This window comes from Miscanthus floridulus, chromosome 2, assembly GCF_019320115.1.
Source record: "Miscanthus floridulus cultivar M001 chromosome 2, ASM1932011v1, whole genome shotgun sequence".
In the NCBI taxonomy this organism is placed as follows: Eukaryota; Viridiplantae; Streptophyta; class Magnoliopsida; order Poales; family Poaceae; genus Miscanthus; species Miscanthus floridulus.
In genome coordinates, this window is record NC_089581.1 from 20,523,641 (window position 1) to 20,537,717 (window position 14,077).

Genomic DNA, 14,077 nt, shown 5'->3' on the forward strand with positions numbered 1-14,077 from the left:
GTGTAGACCACTGCGTTACAAACCCTTGGAAAAGAGTTAATTATGAACAGTCCTAAAGATTGACGATGGCGGAGGTGAGGAGTAGCATGGGTGACGCTCCATCCTTCGTAGAGGCTGTGAGACGCCGGGCCGGAGTGGCTTCGCTTTGAGGCCCAGAGGTGTCAGGGTGGGCCTCTGTCTCCTTCGTGGAGTAGCATTTTCAGCGAAGACTGATGTTTTGAGATCGAAACGCCAGAACATATAGAAGACTAAGAGGACGATGAAGTTCCGGGGAAGGCGGCCGAGCTCTCAGCAACCAAAACGCAGACGTTGACAAAGTGGTGGGAGCCCGGAAATGGCGAACCTGGAACACTGCTTGATGAAGAGCCGATGTGGGGTGGTGTCCCGGGAACCACTGTTTAGTTACGGACTGCTTGAATGAGGCTGAAGACTGTTACGCCTTGCTTGAATGCAGCCAGAAAAGAATTTAGGAGGGGCTGAATAAAAGAATAGAGTTTTTTTTATTTTTTCTTAACCTTAGCCCCACTATCTAATACATATATACATAAAATTTTAAGAAAAAGCTGAAGGGCTCCAGAATCGGTAGAGCCCCACGGCTGCCTCCGTCGCTGCTTGAATGTCTGTTTGGGTCTCTTGTTTGGGCGCTTCGAACCGGCGCAGCAAGGTCAGGCGAGCGACACTACGCCAGAAACCAAGCAGTTCCTACTTCGTAGTGTCCACACCTTGTCACGCCAGAAATTAGATGTGCTAGTGTGCCACAATTTTTTAAGCATATATTTTGTTCACGTTACAATTGTAGTTTGTTCACGTTACAATTGTAGAGCGTGCCAAACTTCCTTAACAGTATATGCCGTACTTATAGGGACTTATATATGTCAGTCCGTTACAACTGTGGCCACAGTCAGGTTTGAATTAACTAGCAAATATGCACATGCGACACGCACGTGTTTCTAAGAACTATTTCAAATGCAATGTAAATGTTAATTGAATTATCGATATACAATGAAGGTAGATGACAAGTGATTGATTGATTTGATTGGGTCATGTACAACAGGTTTAAATCATTTGTTCGTTAGGATGCCTTAGCTGCGTATATCGATGCACTTTGACTTAGACACATTTTGAAACGGCTCCTGTTATCCCTATCTTACCCTATTTCCATATTTCTGTCGATCCATTCTCGTATGGGTGGAGACCCCATCCTTGTATGGTTGGAGAATCCGTCGTAGTCTCAATTGTGCTACCGGAGACTCTAGGGAGGTCGGAGAAGAAAGCACTCATCTTGACTACTTATATATTTTCAACGGTTATCCTTTTCGTACCTGGCTACCCAATGTTACTGTAGACATGTACAATCAATGTGAGGGGTTATGGCCCTGTTCGCTTCGCTGAAAAAATAAGCCGAAATACTGTTCCGGCTGAAAAAACTAAGCTGAAAAGTACGAATTATAAGAGAAACGAACATGACCTATGACTTTATTAATGATGTAATAAGATTGTGCCTAAATGAACTATATAAATTAATGTGATATAAATAAACAAGCATCTTTAGATGCAAAAGAATTATGACTTAAATAATGTAGTATTAATTTATTTAGCAGGTCCATCTAAACATAACTTTATGTTTTTTTTCTTTTTGGCCCCGTAAACAGCGTAACTTTATTTATTTTTCCTTTTTGTCCACATAAAGTTCAGGATAAAGTACATGTTTTTTTTCATCATTTCTTACAAACATGTTTAGATTTTTGTTTTTCACCTTTTTTGTAATACATTATTTGTCACGTGTGCCCTAAGACACTTGTGGTCACTGGCAGCGCGCCTTTCGTATTTCATGCTTTGCTTTCCCCTTTTTGTGTCATGTTTGCAGTAATTTGATCAAAACAGATCGTTTATTAAGAGCCTAGTTTATGGGTTATATTATTTTTATTTATTTCGTGCAGTGCAAACATTTTATTCACGTCTTTATTTTTTTTTGTTTGAAGCTTTCACCAAATAATAGTAAAATAATTAAAATGTTAACCTAAGCTACACAGCCCAATGAGCCCATTGACAAAGAAGCCTGGCTTCGGAACGGCCCAAACCCACTTTCAGGTGGGACGACCCTCGCCCTCGCCACCGGCGGGCGTGGACATGCTCCGGTCAAAACAAGTCCGATCCGTTCAGCCCGTGCGCTGTAACGTGAGAAAAAATTTATCGAATATTTATAGGAAACAATGACGAGAAAATGGTATGGTGTTTTCATTTTTTCCTGGCCATGTGTGCATGTTTATCCACTCGGATAGTTTTTGTTTTTTTCATAACAAATAAACCAAAAATGAATAAACATGTCATTATGGGCGTTTTAACCCTTGGCTCTTTCTCCAAATTCTTCTTGTATTTTTTGTTGAAAAAAATTATTGTTGGTGGACGTCTGTGTTTTTTAACATAAATAAAATAGTTCTAGTTATTGAAGCACGAAAACCTCTTTAATCATGCAATTCGGAAAACCGTGGGCTCCTGTTCTCCTTTGATCCGTTTGTGTGCATCTTTTTTTTTTGTTATTGTTGAACAGAAATGTGAATAAGAAAAAAAAACAAACGAAAATTGTAATGGACATGGAAAAAGTAAAACTATTTGGATTAGATTCCTACTCATGTTACTCAAAAATCTTGCATTGCGCAGGTGTACGTGACCGAGATTCCTTTTTGCTGACGTGTTGCCGCATTGCCGCGCTTTGACTGAGGGGGAGTCGAACTGCATTGCGTAGGCGTACGAGACCGAGACTCCGAGAGGGATTTGAGGGGGGTGTGGGGTAACGTAAGATCTCGGACAACGGAAGGATCATATGTCACGGCGTTTAGATCGAACGGTTATTAATGAGGAAGGATAAGATCTTGGACGACAGAAGGCTGATATAAAACGGTGTTAAGATCAAACGGCTATGAAAGAGGGATAGCCTAAAAAAAAACCTTCCTCTTTTATAGTGTGACTATCATCTTCAATTTTTCGCCATATATTATAGCTAACGGCTATACAGCCAAAATATTTTGTATCCTTATCCATTTTACTATAGCTTTGCCCCTACCCACATGGCATACAGGCTATGTTCGCTTCTCTTATAATCCGTCTTTTTCAACTTGTTTTTTTAGCTGGAACAGTGTTTTTCTCTCACAACAAATCAGCCAGAACAATGTTTCAGTTTGTTTTTTCAGCGAAGCGAACAGGGCCATAGACTAATTGATGCTAAATTTTGCCACAAATGTGGCACTGGATTAATGGTCGCACTTTTTTTTGGCTGCTAAACTTTGACTAACTTATATTGGCCACATTGTACCAATGCTCAAACCAGTTAGAAAAGCATTTTTTATTCGTTCGGTACTGAGGAATGAACAAGCTTCGAGGATAGTGTTTTTTTCTCCAGCACTGACCTCTACAATGGCATGCATCAATGCCTAATCTCTCTGAAACATTCTCTCTCCTACTCTCTCTGCTTCAAGCATCGTACACCGGGTAGTCTTAGTTGTGGCAAAGATCAATCAAATATGCCCATAAAATAAAATTGAAAGAAAAAAATTTATAAACTGCCTGTCAGTGCTCGCTTCTATTTGTACATTCTGGTCAATACGCCAAGTTGTTGATACTCTTGCTTGTTAGGTAGTCTATGTCAAAGCCAACACATCTAGTTTTCTATCATCTCTCGTAAATGTTTTTTAATCATTTAGGGCTCATTTGATAGAGGAGCCAAAGCTAGTCAAGCTACGACTCCTGGTCAATGTCAGAGGGGGGGGGGGGGGGGGGGGGGGTGCACCACCAATAGTCCGGTGCCTCCAGCAGTATCCTCTATTAGCTAGTTAATCGCTAATAATTTATTACTAATTAACTATAGTAATTAGTGTATTCATTGCTTGTTTTTTTACCATATTAATATTTAATTTAATAGTATCTATATAATCTAGGATTAGTCCTTTTATTAAGTACCGGATGGTCTCTATAGTACACCCCAAATTAGCTAGTTAATAAATGTAATTAGTATTTTGCTCGTTTATTCTCCCTCTATATTTATCTCCAACATCTATTTTATTTAGGATTAGTTTTCCTTTTATCTTCTCATCTCATCTCCTTTATTTCTATTATTACTATGATTCTTTTTTGGCCTAAGAATTAGAGTCGGTGGTGGAGGTTGGAGACCTAGGGCTAATAAAATTGTCCAATTTTCTTTGTAACATTTAATGTTTTTTTAGTTTTTAGCTTTCGTTTATGTTGTAAAATAAATGATTATTTGCTTGTTATCTACACTCTTAGCGTGTATATATTTCATCATGTATGATTGTTGTCATATGGAGAAACGCTTCTTACAGTCCTACTACCGTTGTGATAGCCTGTTAGAGCAAAGCTAATAGTTACGGCCGACTGCTGGCTGTAAGATTTTTTGCAGCCTTCTACCAGGAGAGTGTTCGGCCGAACTGAATTATTTACTGTTCATACTGAAAAATACTGTTCATGCTGGAATGTTGTGAGAAAAAAAACACTACTCCGGTTGAAAAAAAAAACAGAACAAACCGGCTGACCAGCCAGCCAAATATGCTCTAGAGGAGAAGCCCCCTGAACAACAACAACTACTACCAGGCTACCACTACCAGACGGCGCCCAGCCCACCTATATAATAGTAAGGTCTACAATATTAATATATGGCTCATGTGTCTATCTCACAGATTTTTTTTTAGTTTTTATGCCTAAACGGGCTATGTTTTTCATATCTCTTATCTCCTCTCCGCTCCACCTCAGCATTTAGCCAGTTATTATACTTGCTCTTTGTTATGCCATCATGCCAACGAGGCCTTAGTTTCTGTATTTCAGTCGAGGCAGCGTATGGTCACGGACTCACGGTCGTGTGGTATTGAGTATTGACTTGCGGCGAAATCAAGATAAACCCCTTTCGTTTCGCAAAAAAAATAAATTGAAATACTTTCCAGCTGATTTGTTGTGAGAGAAAAATACTGTTTCAACTAAAAAATAAGTCGAAAAAGACGGATTATAAAAAAAACGAACTAGACCAAAGAGTTTTTAACGTTCAGGTTTCAGCAGCCCTCGCTTTGAATGATCTCACATGTCTGAATGAATCTTCAAAGTGGACAGGACCACACGATACAACCTACTAGTACATTGTACTACATATCTCTAACATTACGTCACATCACATAACTTTGGGCTGTAGTACTACAATTTGCCAACTCCGTGATTTCAGATGACATTTTGGGGGAAAGGAAACAAATTGATATTATTAACAGTTTCGAAGGGGAGAACAAGCATTGCAGCAAGCAGCATGATAATTGGTTTGGTTCGTACTCCCGCTCTTGGAGATTGGATCCAGCACGATCTCTCGTATAAGTAGATGATCATGAGCTCTATTCGGCTGGTATTAAAGTCGGCTAATAAACCGACCAATGTTGTTTCGTTGTGAGAGAAAAACACTGTAGATTCTGGCTGATAAGTTCAAGCGAACAGGCTTCACCAGAGAGAAAACAGTTGAACTATGATGTCCGAAGCACCCAATCAGCCTGTTCGTTGGTTGGTTTTTAGGCTGATAAACCTAACTGATGCTGATTTATTATAAGAGAAAAACACTATATCATAACTGATAAACCCTGACTAAACCCAACAAACGAACAAGCATGTAAACCTCGCAACACATTGGCTTTAAACTTGAAAAGTGCACAAAGGTGGGCTGCGATGGACATTTCATTCATAGCTGCCTAGTTGGCATTTGATTCCAGCAGCAAAGCTTCAGAGCTGCAGAATCGCTATATTTCTTTGTGGGTACATGCATCTTGTTCTTCACTTGACCCAGATCATTATGATGGGCTACTAATTAGGCAATACAAAGCAGACATCTATCAAACTTATACAAAAAGGGTTGCAACAAGATAGCCTGCTTGCATTGCATCTCCAAGTCTAGGAGATAAACCAAGTCCTACAAACTTACAGGTTACACCAGAAGCGGACGAGAGATCTCCTTATCACTCTGGAACAACTTCATCTTCGCTCATTGCCCTGTTCATTATTTTAGTGGACACATCCACGTCTTCTTTGGGATCATCTCCACCGTCCGTCTTCTTGTCCACAGGGGTGGAGGATGAGGTGTTGCTGCTGCCATCATCTCCAGCTCCAGATGTGGACTTTTGGACATCTGTTACCAGAGCCAAGGTGCCATTTGGAGGTGAATCCAACTCAAGCGACGTGTGGTTAGTCAAAGGCTGTATTTGGTTGCCAAGCACTGCCGTTGAATTCACTTGTTGATCTGGATGACCTTTCAAAGTTGAATTAGTTTGCTCAGGGTTGCTGGTCAAATTTGCTGGAGATGGATGGGTCTTGCTTTCTATGTCATTGCTAGGAATGTCTGAGTTTTTCTGGGAAGATGAATTAGTTGGTGTAGCCGCATTGTCCACGGTGGCATATGATCCATTTATTCCAGGAGCTCGAAATGAAATTCCATTAGATAAATTTGTGGTGCCTTCAAATATCCTATCCATGCTGTTCAATTGTTCCTCTGGGAGAGGTTTTGCCACCTTGGCGTCATGATCCACAGAGCTTGACACATCATCACCTCTGAAACTCCTTTCCCTAGCCCTGCGCACTTCCTCCTCCTTGCTTCCAGCCTCATGATTTTCGTTAGGCACTGCAGTTGAAGCATCATCCACAAATAAGACCTTCTCTTGGGCATGGTGGAACAGCTCATCTTGCTCAGACGATGGAGGGTCATGAGTAACAGCACTAGAAACATTGTCACCATGGAAGCTCTTCTCTTGATCCTCCTGTGACCGCTCCTTCCGCTCTTCATCCTCAAACACACCCACATCTCCATCCTTCTCAGAAGAATGCTCACCAGGCTCAGGAAGATCCTCATCCTTCTCCAGGTCCTGCTCATCGATGGGATCCTCATCGTTCTCATCATGCTTCATTTCTTGCTCCATTTCATCATTCTCTTCATCCTCAACCCGTTCATCCAATGTTGAAGAATCAGCCTCCATCTTTGGTGGCAGATCCTTCCTGCCTAATCTGACTGCCTCTGGCTGGTCTTTGTCATCTTTATGCAAATCACTCACTTCATCTTCACTATACGCCTTCTTCTCATAAGAATGCTCAACTTGGTAGAGCAACCAAACAGAAACCAGAAGCAGGAGACTGATCTGAAGAGCTTTCTTCAGCTTCAGACCTTTGGATCTCTGATTTCTACTAGAGCTCTGCCTCAACATTGTTAGGAAAACGAGGTAAAACAACCTCTACAATCCTTTTTTTTTCCACCACTCCCAATACCTCCACTGGAACACTTTGCTGGTTCCTGAAATAAAACGTCACCAACATATAAGCATCCTTGTAGATATAGTTCACAAAGGGTACGGGAAACAATGAAGTACTTGAAAGAACACTATAGTACTAATTTCATTTACTTCAATTTACTTGTGCAAGCCATACAGGGGGAACCAAAAAAAAAAGAAGATTCCTCAGGTGTAGCAATCCCACCAATCATATAAATACAAACTATGCATTTGATATCTGAGCAACCTCCAACACTTGCAACGTCTCTACTAGGTACTAGTAGGTACATCTATTGAAGTTATGTGTAGACTGTAGTTGTGTAGGATACAAATATCTAGGGTGACTTACTGACTTGCCTAGGATAACTGAAAACGGAACAAGAGCAAGCGCGCGGCTACATTTCTACACCCAAGTAGCTTAATTTAAGGCCAAAGCATCCTAACCAACGAGCAAAAATCCACCAGTCAATTGAAGAAAAGGACGCATAGCCTCCAACGAATTACCTAAATCACAGAAAACGCCATTCTTGAACGTGAAATAGGCCTAATGAGATGAAAACTCCAATCTCCCGACGGCCAACATCGAAACCACCTAATCTCTGCTCCTATAATAACACACGATTATATATCAAATAAAAACAAAAATACACCAGTTTTGCAGGGTATGTTCGCTTGAACTTATCAGCCGGCTTATCAGAATCTACAGTATTTTCCTCTCACAATGAAACAGCTTCGGTACCAGCCGAACAGGTAAGGGTTACCAACGATCACCATACACCACAAATCCATTATCCGACACCTGAGTAGCACAAACATCGGATATTTCGCCCCCAATAAACCCAGAGGGCTTCAAGGAGCTCAAGAACAAACACAGCAAGGCCACAGCCCACAAGACGCCAAAAAAGATTCAAGCTTTAGAACAGAACAGGGCACAGCAATCTCACCTTCGGACGCCGGCAGCTGGATACTTGAAACGACCGTTCTTGCTTTCGGCTTTGCCTCGTCCGTCTTCCCACCTCCAGACGATTTAAAGGCGAAGACCGCAACGTGGGTAGAGCAAAGATTGGTCAAAAAATCAAGATGCTTGTTCACCTAAATCCGCTCCCCCACTACCGCAAGGCAGGGGCGGATCTAAATACAGGTGCCTAGAGTAGACCCCCTCTCTGAAACGGAAAGGGTAGCGGGAGCTGGAGACCGCCAACAAATGCGACGGTGGATTCGGGGCTCGTGCACAAGTCGGATTGGGGACTGGAATGGGCGGATGGCGGGGGTAGGTGCTAGGTCGGGGCTCGGGAAGGGGGGATTTTATGACGCGACGTGGACGGAGACGGAGAGGCAGGCGGCAGCTTCAGAGTCACACAGCTCGCCGAATTTTTTATTTTTCAGCTTTTTTTTTTTTTTTAAGAATGGCCCGTTCACTTCTCTCCTCGTCCGTTTTTTCAACTTATTTTTTTTTGGCGAACAGTATTTTTTTCTCACGACAAATTAGTCGGGAACGATGTTTCAGCTTGTATTTTTAGCGAAACGAATGGGACCAATATTCACAAATAAATCCCTGATGGTTTGATTTTCGTTTATGGACACTGACCTCGGCGCCATGGCTTTTGGCGTCGAGGAAACACGTCTCGGCGCCATGGACAACAACGTCGAGGTCTTGGTGAGGCATCGGACATAGCGGTGGCCTGGCGCCGACATAGACAAGGCATCGACGCCATAGATGTTGATGTCCTAGATTACCCTATAGATCTTGACGTTTGAAATGAAATAAGTATAATTGTTTCAAAAAATATGTAATAATGTCATTGTGGTTCAGCTGGTTAGGACGTTCGTGGCTTAGTTGAAAGGAAAGGCCTGGGTTCGAACCCAACGCTGAATTTTTTCAGCATTTTTCGGCAAGTTAAGTTGCAAGATCTTCCCTCTGTTCTTCCGTCTCCAGCCAGCCCGCGGAAATCCTTGGAGGAGTTGCAGAAATTTGTAGCGTGGATTTCCCTTCTCTTCCCGTTTGACCAGTTCGTCATCGCCGTGTCCCAAAAAATCTCACTTTTTATCCGGGTTTTCCAGTTTCTTGTCCAAGAACAGGCTTCCGTTTCCTGCGGCGGCGGCCTCCGTGCGGGGACGCCGGCAATGCGAAGGCGAAGCTGCCGCTGCCACAGCCGGTGACGGCGTCGGCACCGTCGTCGGGGCGGCCGGCGTCCGTGCTGCCGTACAAGACGGCGAACGTGCGGGACCACTACCGCATCGGCAAGAAGCTCGGGCAGGGGCAGTTCGGCACCACGTACCAGTGCGTGGGCAAGATCTATGGCGCCGAGCTCGATGCCAAAATCTATGGCGCCGATGCCTTATCCACGTCGGTGTCAGGTCACCGTCACATCCGACGCCTCGCCAAGACCTCGGCGCCATTGGTCATGGCGCCGAGACGTGTTTCCTCGGTGCCAAAAGTCATGGCGCCGAGATCAGAGTCCATAAACGAAAATCAAACCATCATAGGTCTATTTGTGAATATTTTTTAAAAAAAAGCTGAAAAATAAAAAATTCTGCACAGCTCGCAAGGGCCAAGAGGAGGGGAAGAAGAGGAGGAAGAGGAAACGGTGAGGATTTTTATCTGTTCCTTTCTTCAGACTTTTCTGTTCTACTACTGCTATTTTTTTTCGCCTCTGAGAAGTGAGAAGTGAGAAGTGAGAAGTCGAGCTTCCTTGTGTTTGGGGTTGGGGGCTTTGGCACCGTGTGGTTGGAGGTTGGGAGCAGCGAGCATTGGAGGGTTCGCCCCAGCGTCAGGCCGGTTTGCCACTCAGGCTGGCACTGACCTCACTGTAGCCTGAATTTGTTGCCTAGCGTTGCGTTTTTTTGTTATACAAAGGGTAAAAATGTGAAATGTATACTCTATTTTTTTTTCCTGAAAACCATCTCTATATCTTTGACTTTAGATTAGAAACTATTTCTTGTCTTTTTTGCGACCCTATACGGTGCGTTTTCGCCGAGGCGCGAGATCAGATCACAGGTGGTGGTGTGGTGTTGACAACATCTATCGGCCCTGATCAATCAAAGAAGAAAGTTGCTACGAATTTTTTTTTTGAAGGATACGAAGACAGGTGTGGAGACTTGAACTTATCAGTTATTGTATAATATTTTTCTCTCACAACAAATCAGCGAACATTACTTTTCAGTCTGACTTATCAGCCAAACGAACAGGGCCGACAACATCAATCGGCCCTGATCAATCAAACTATTTTCGTTGGTAACATTACTGTAACACAGAATGACACTTTTCGCTAGCAATTTTAGAGGAAAAAAAGAGAGTTAGGGCATCTCTAGTCTTTCTTAAACTCCCTCTCTAAATCATAATTTTGAAAGCTAATTTTTAAAATAAAAAACCCATTTTGTATAATTTTAGAATGACTTTTTTATATCTTATGCGCATTCTAGAGAGTCAATCTCACTATCCAAAATAGAGAATGGCAATATACAGAGATCTAATTAAACAAGTTGCTCGATAACTTTTTTTTTTTACAAAAACTTCTATTCCTACCGATAAGAAATGACATAGGAAAGCCCTTGGAGTTGCTCTTCACACACATTACCCCTCCGATCACAAAACATGTAATTTAGGAGTTGGCCAAACTTTACAAATTACAAACATTAATATTAATAATTTCACAACTTATATGCGTAGATTTGTATTCGAAAATACTTGTGAAAGTTCAGAAATTGATAAATTTCAGTAATATATTCTACTAAAAAATTAGTGGTCAAGGATATCGATAGAAAATCTTGCAAAGTTAAATGTGACAAGTACTTGTGACTATGAGGAGTATTATCTTTTCCCATGATCCAATCTCATGTTCGTTGATCTATGCAAAGTTCTAAATACCTAATAAGACTTATATTTCTCTCATCCACAGTATAAGTAAGTACTAGTAACTCGTGTGAAATTCCTGTATATAGAAGAGGCGAAAAAGGAAAAAAATCATTTTTTTTTGAATTAAAAAAATCCTTTCCCCCTTCAAACAAAGATGGAAGTTTAACCGTGCTTAACAGCTAAGCAAGTGAGACGTGCAGAGCAGGCGCGAGACATAAAAGGCCTTGGCCTCTCCTTTTGTTGATGGCGTCCTTTTTGTCGTCAGTCCTAGAAACGGAAAAGGGGGCAAAGTACATACGTGTCTCGCGTGGGGTTTGTGCAGTGAGTGCACGGGTTCGCGTTGGGTGCAACTCCCATTGACATCCCTTTGATTGCCGGTTTGCCGCCAACGCCAACACATGCTCTCGCGTTTAGTCCGAAGCCGTTGCACTTGCAACGAGGTGGTGGTGCTGGTGCGGTACACGCTCACATACTAGTCACATGCACAGTGATAGGCGCAGCGCAGGGGTAGGACGGTAGGTCCGACCTGATTGACTGTTCCAGTGAGGATCTAGTACTGGTATTCCGGTAAGATGCCATCAATATTACGCCTTGTTTAGTGGACCTCAAAGTCTAAAAAGTTACTACAGTACCTGTCACATCGAATGTTTGCGGCCCGTGTATGGAGCATTAAATGTAGACGAAAATAAAAACTAATTGCACAGTTTGGTGGGAAATTGCGAGACGAACGTTTTGAGCCTAATTAGTCATTGAACACTATTTGCCAAATAAAAACGAACGTGCTAGCCCCAAAATCCAAATTCACCCAACTAAACAAGGGCTTAATACATTTAGGCTTTGTTTGATGAGCATGTATTCATCTTAATCTATACATGTGTTGAAGTAGATTTAAGTAAAATTAGACTAAGTTGTATTTCAATCCACTACAACACATGTAGATCGAACTGGATATACATGCATCCAAACAAGGCCTCAAGGGTTTGTTGGATGCTCCATGTGTTTTGAAGTTGATGAGTGTGAAATTTAATTTAAATTCCACATAAATCCACCTCAACACATATGGATCGATAATGTTGTGGGAACAACGTCCGATCGTCCGGAGGCCCACGTCCGCCTGAACGGCCCAACTATCAATCGCACGGTCGCTCACATTGCTAAAAAAATAAAAATCTCCGCTCACTTTCTTCTTGAATCGCTACTGTGACCGCACCTATTCTCGAATCACCGTTGCGCCCACACTCTGCCTTGCTGTTGTCACCTTTCCCCGCCGCTCACTCCCTACCACGACGCGTGCCCCCACCTGCGACGCTTGGATCCCAATTGTGGGGTCGTGCTCCTTCCCGCGCCGCGCGCGTGCGCCTCATCTCCCCCCACCCACCCACCCACACACTACCGCGTCCGTCCCTCACCCCATTGTAGCCCGGCCCGCCAGCTCCAATGCGGTACATGACGTTAGCGGTGGCGAGGGTGCTAGAGCAGCCCACGGTGTCAGGGATGGCCTGGGAGACGACACTCCTCGCGGGGCCTCTCTAGGCGGCGGCCCTCCTCGGGCCCTGCTCGGCTGGGCCTCGCCATTGCCACTCCAGCGCCTCCGCTAGGACGGCCTCCATCCACTCCTTGTCGTCCTCGCCGATCTACCGTAGTTCACCACCAGGTAAGTCATGGCCGTGCGGCGATGCTATGTTTGAAGTGTTTTTGGACGATTTTCAGACATGTTGCAAGCCTATGTTTCAAATGTTTGAGTTGTTTCATATGTATGTTTCAATTATTTCATGTGAATGTTGCAAAGGTAGATCGGGATGTTACATATGTTGCAATAGTTGTACGCATATCTTGCAAGCTTCCATCCCTAATGTTTTATATGTTTTTTTGTACACGTATGTTGCCCAATGTTTTATCGGTTTTTTACACGTATGTTGCAAGTGTTTCAAATACATGTCTCAAGTGTTTCATTTGTTTTCTTTTATACGTTGCAAGTGTTGCATCTGGATATGTTAAATGTAGATTTGGACATAGAACATGTTGTAATGGTGTTTCAACTATATGTCTCAAATGTTTTATCTGTTTTAGACGTATATTTTAAAGGTTTTTATCTAGATGTTGTAATAGTAGATCTGGTGTTTTGAATGTTGTAGTTAGACCCACCTGCCACAGCTACCTGCTTGCAGCTGTTGGCTCCGCGTGCATGCGTGTGGGAGGGGAGCTGAGGGGTGCGAAAGGTAGGCATGGGAAACGAGAGCGGGCGCAGATCGAGACACGGCCCCGTGTGGACGCACACATATGCAGGAAACAAAGCGGCATGGACCCCCACGTGACGTTGGTGCAGGTGTGCGGGGTGCGCGGGCATGTGTAGCTAGCACGAGCATTTAGACGTCTGGATCAAACGTCCGAACACTATCAGTTCTCCATATAGATTAAGGTGGATACATGAACATCTAAACTAGCTCTGATACATGCTTACCAAAAAGCACATTTCTCGAATACATATTGTCGGTGTTTTGGAACCGGGGGTCCCTCAACCAACGAGTGAATTTGTGCTGCGTGCCCCTAATCCCAGATGGTGATGCAAAGAGACACAAGGTTTATACTGGTTCAGGCAATCGAAGCCCTACGTCCAGTCTGGGAGATCAATCTTGTATTCCTTGCACCGGAGTGCTCGTAGTAGGGGGTTACAAGCTGGGTGAGAGAGGGAGCTAGCCCCAGGTCTCGGCGGAGGTGGTGCGGGCTGCTTAAGGCCTTGTTCTCAAGTAGCGTGGAAGCGTGTAGTTCTATTGGGGTGTTCGTCTTTCCGTTCGTTGTCCTCCCCCGTAGAAATGGCACCGGCTACCTCCTTTTATAGCCACAAGAAGGAAGCCAGAAGTACATGAGAAGTTTACTATTTGCTAATGTGTTCTGCTCCCCGGAGCAGCATGGCGTCGTGGGAGTT

General features: G+C 43.3%; 1 protein-coding gene across 3 annotated transcripts; it reads right to left on the minus strand.

Annotated features, from left to right (window-relative positions):
- Positions 1 to 5,700: 5,700 nt before the first annotated feature.
- Positions 5,701 to 8,670, minus strand: LOC136538146 (uncharacterized). 3 transcript variants are annotated; one of them, XM_066530126.1, is made up of 3 exons: positions 8,240 to 8,670; positions 7,800 to 7,894; positions 5,701 to 7,318 (listed from the first exon to the last, which is right to left on the minus strand). In XM_066530126.1, the coding sequence occupies exon 3, from the start codon at positions 7,230 to 7,232 to the stop codon at positions 5,997 to 5,999; it is 1,236 nt and encodes a 411-aa protein (XP_066386223.1). In that variant the 5' UTR covers positions 7,233 to 7,318; positions 7,800 to 7,894; positions 8,240 to 8,670; the 3' UTR covers positions 5,701 to 5,996. The 3 variants fall into 3 exon arrangements, with proteins under 3 accessions (XP_066386223.1, XP_066386222.1, XP_066386221.1); XM_066530125.1 differs by having other exon boundaries at positions 7,800 to 7,900; XM_066530124.1 differs by lacking the exon at positions 7,800 to 7,894.
- Positions 8,671 to 14,077: the final 5,407 nt, after the last annotated feature.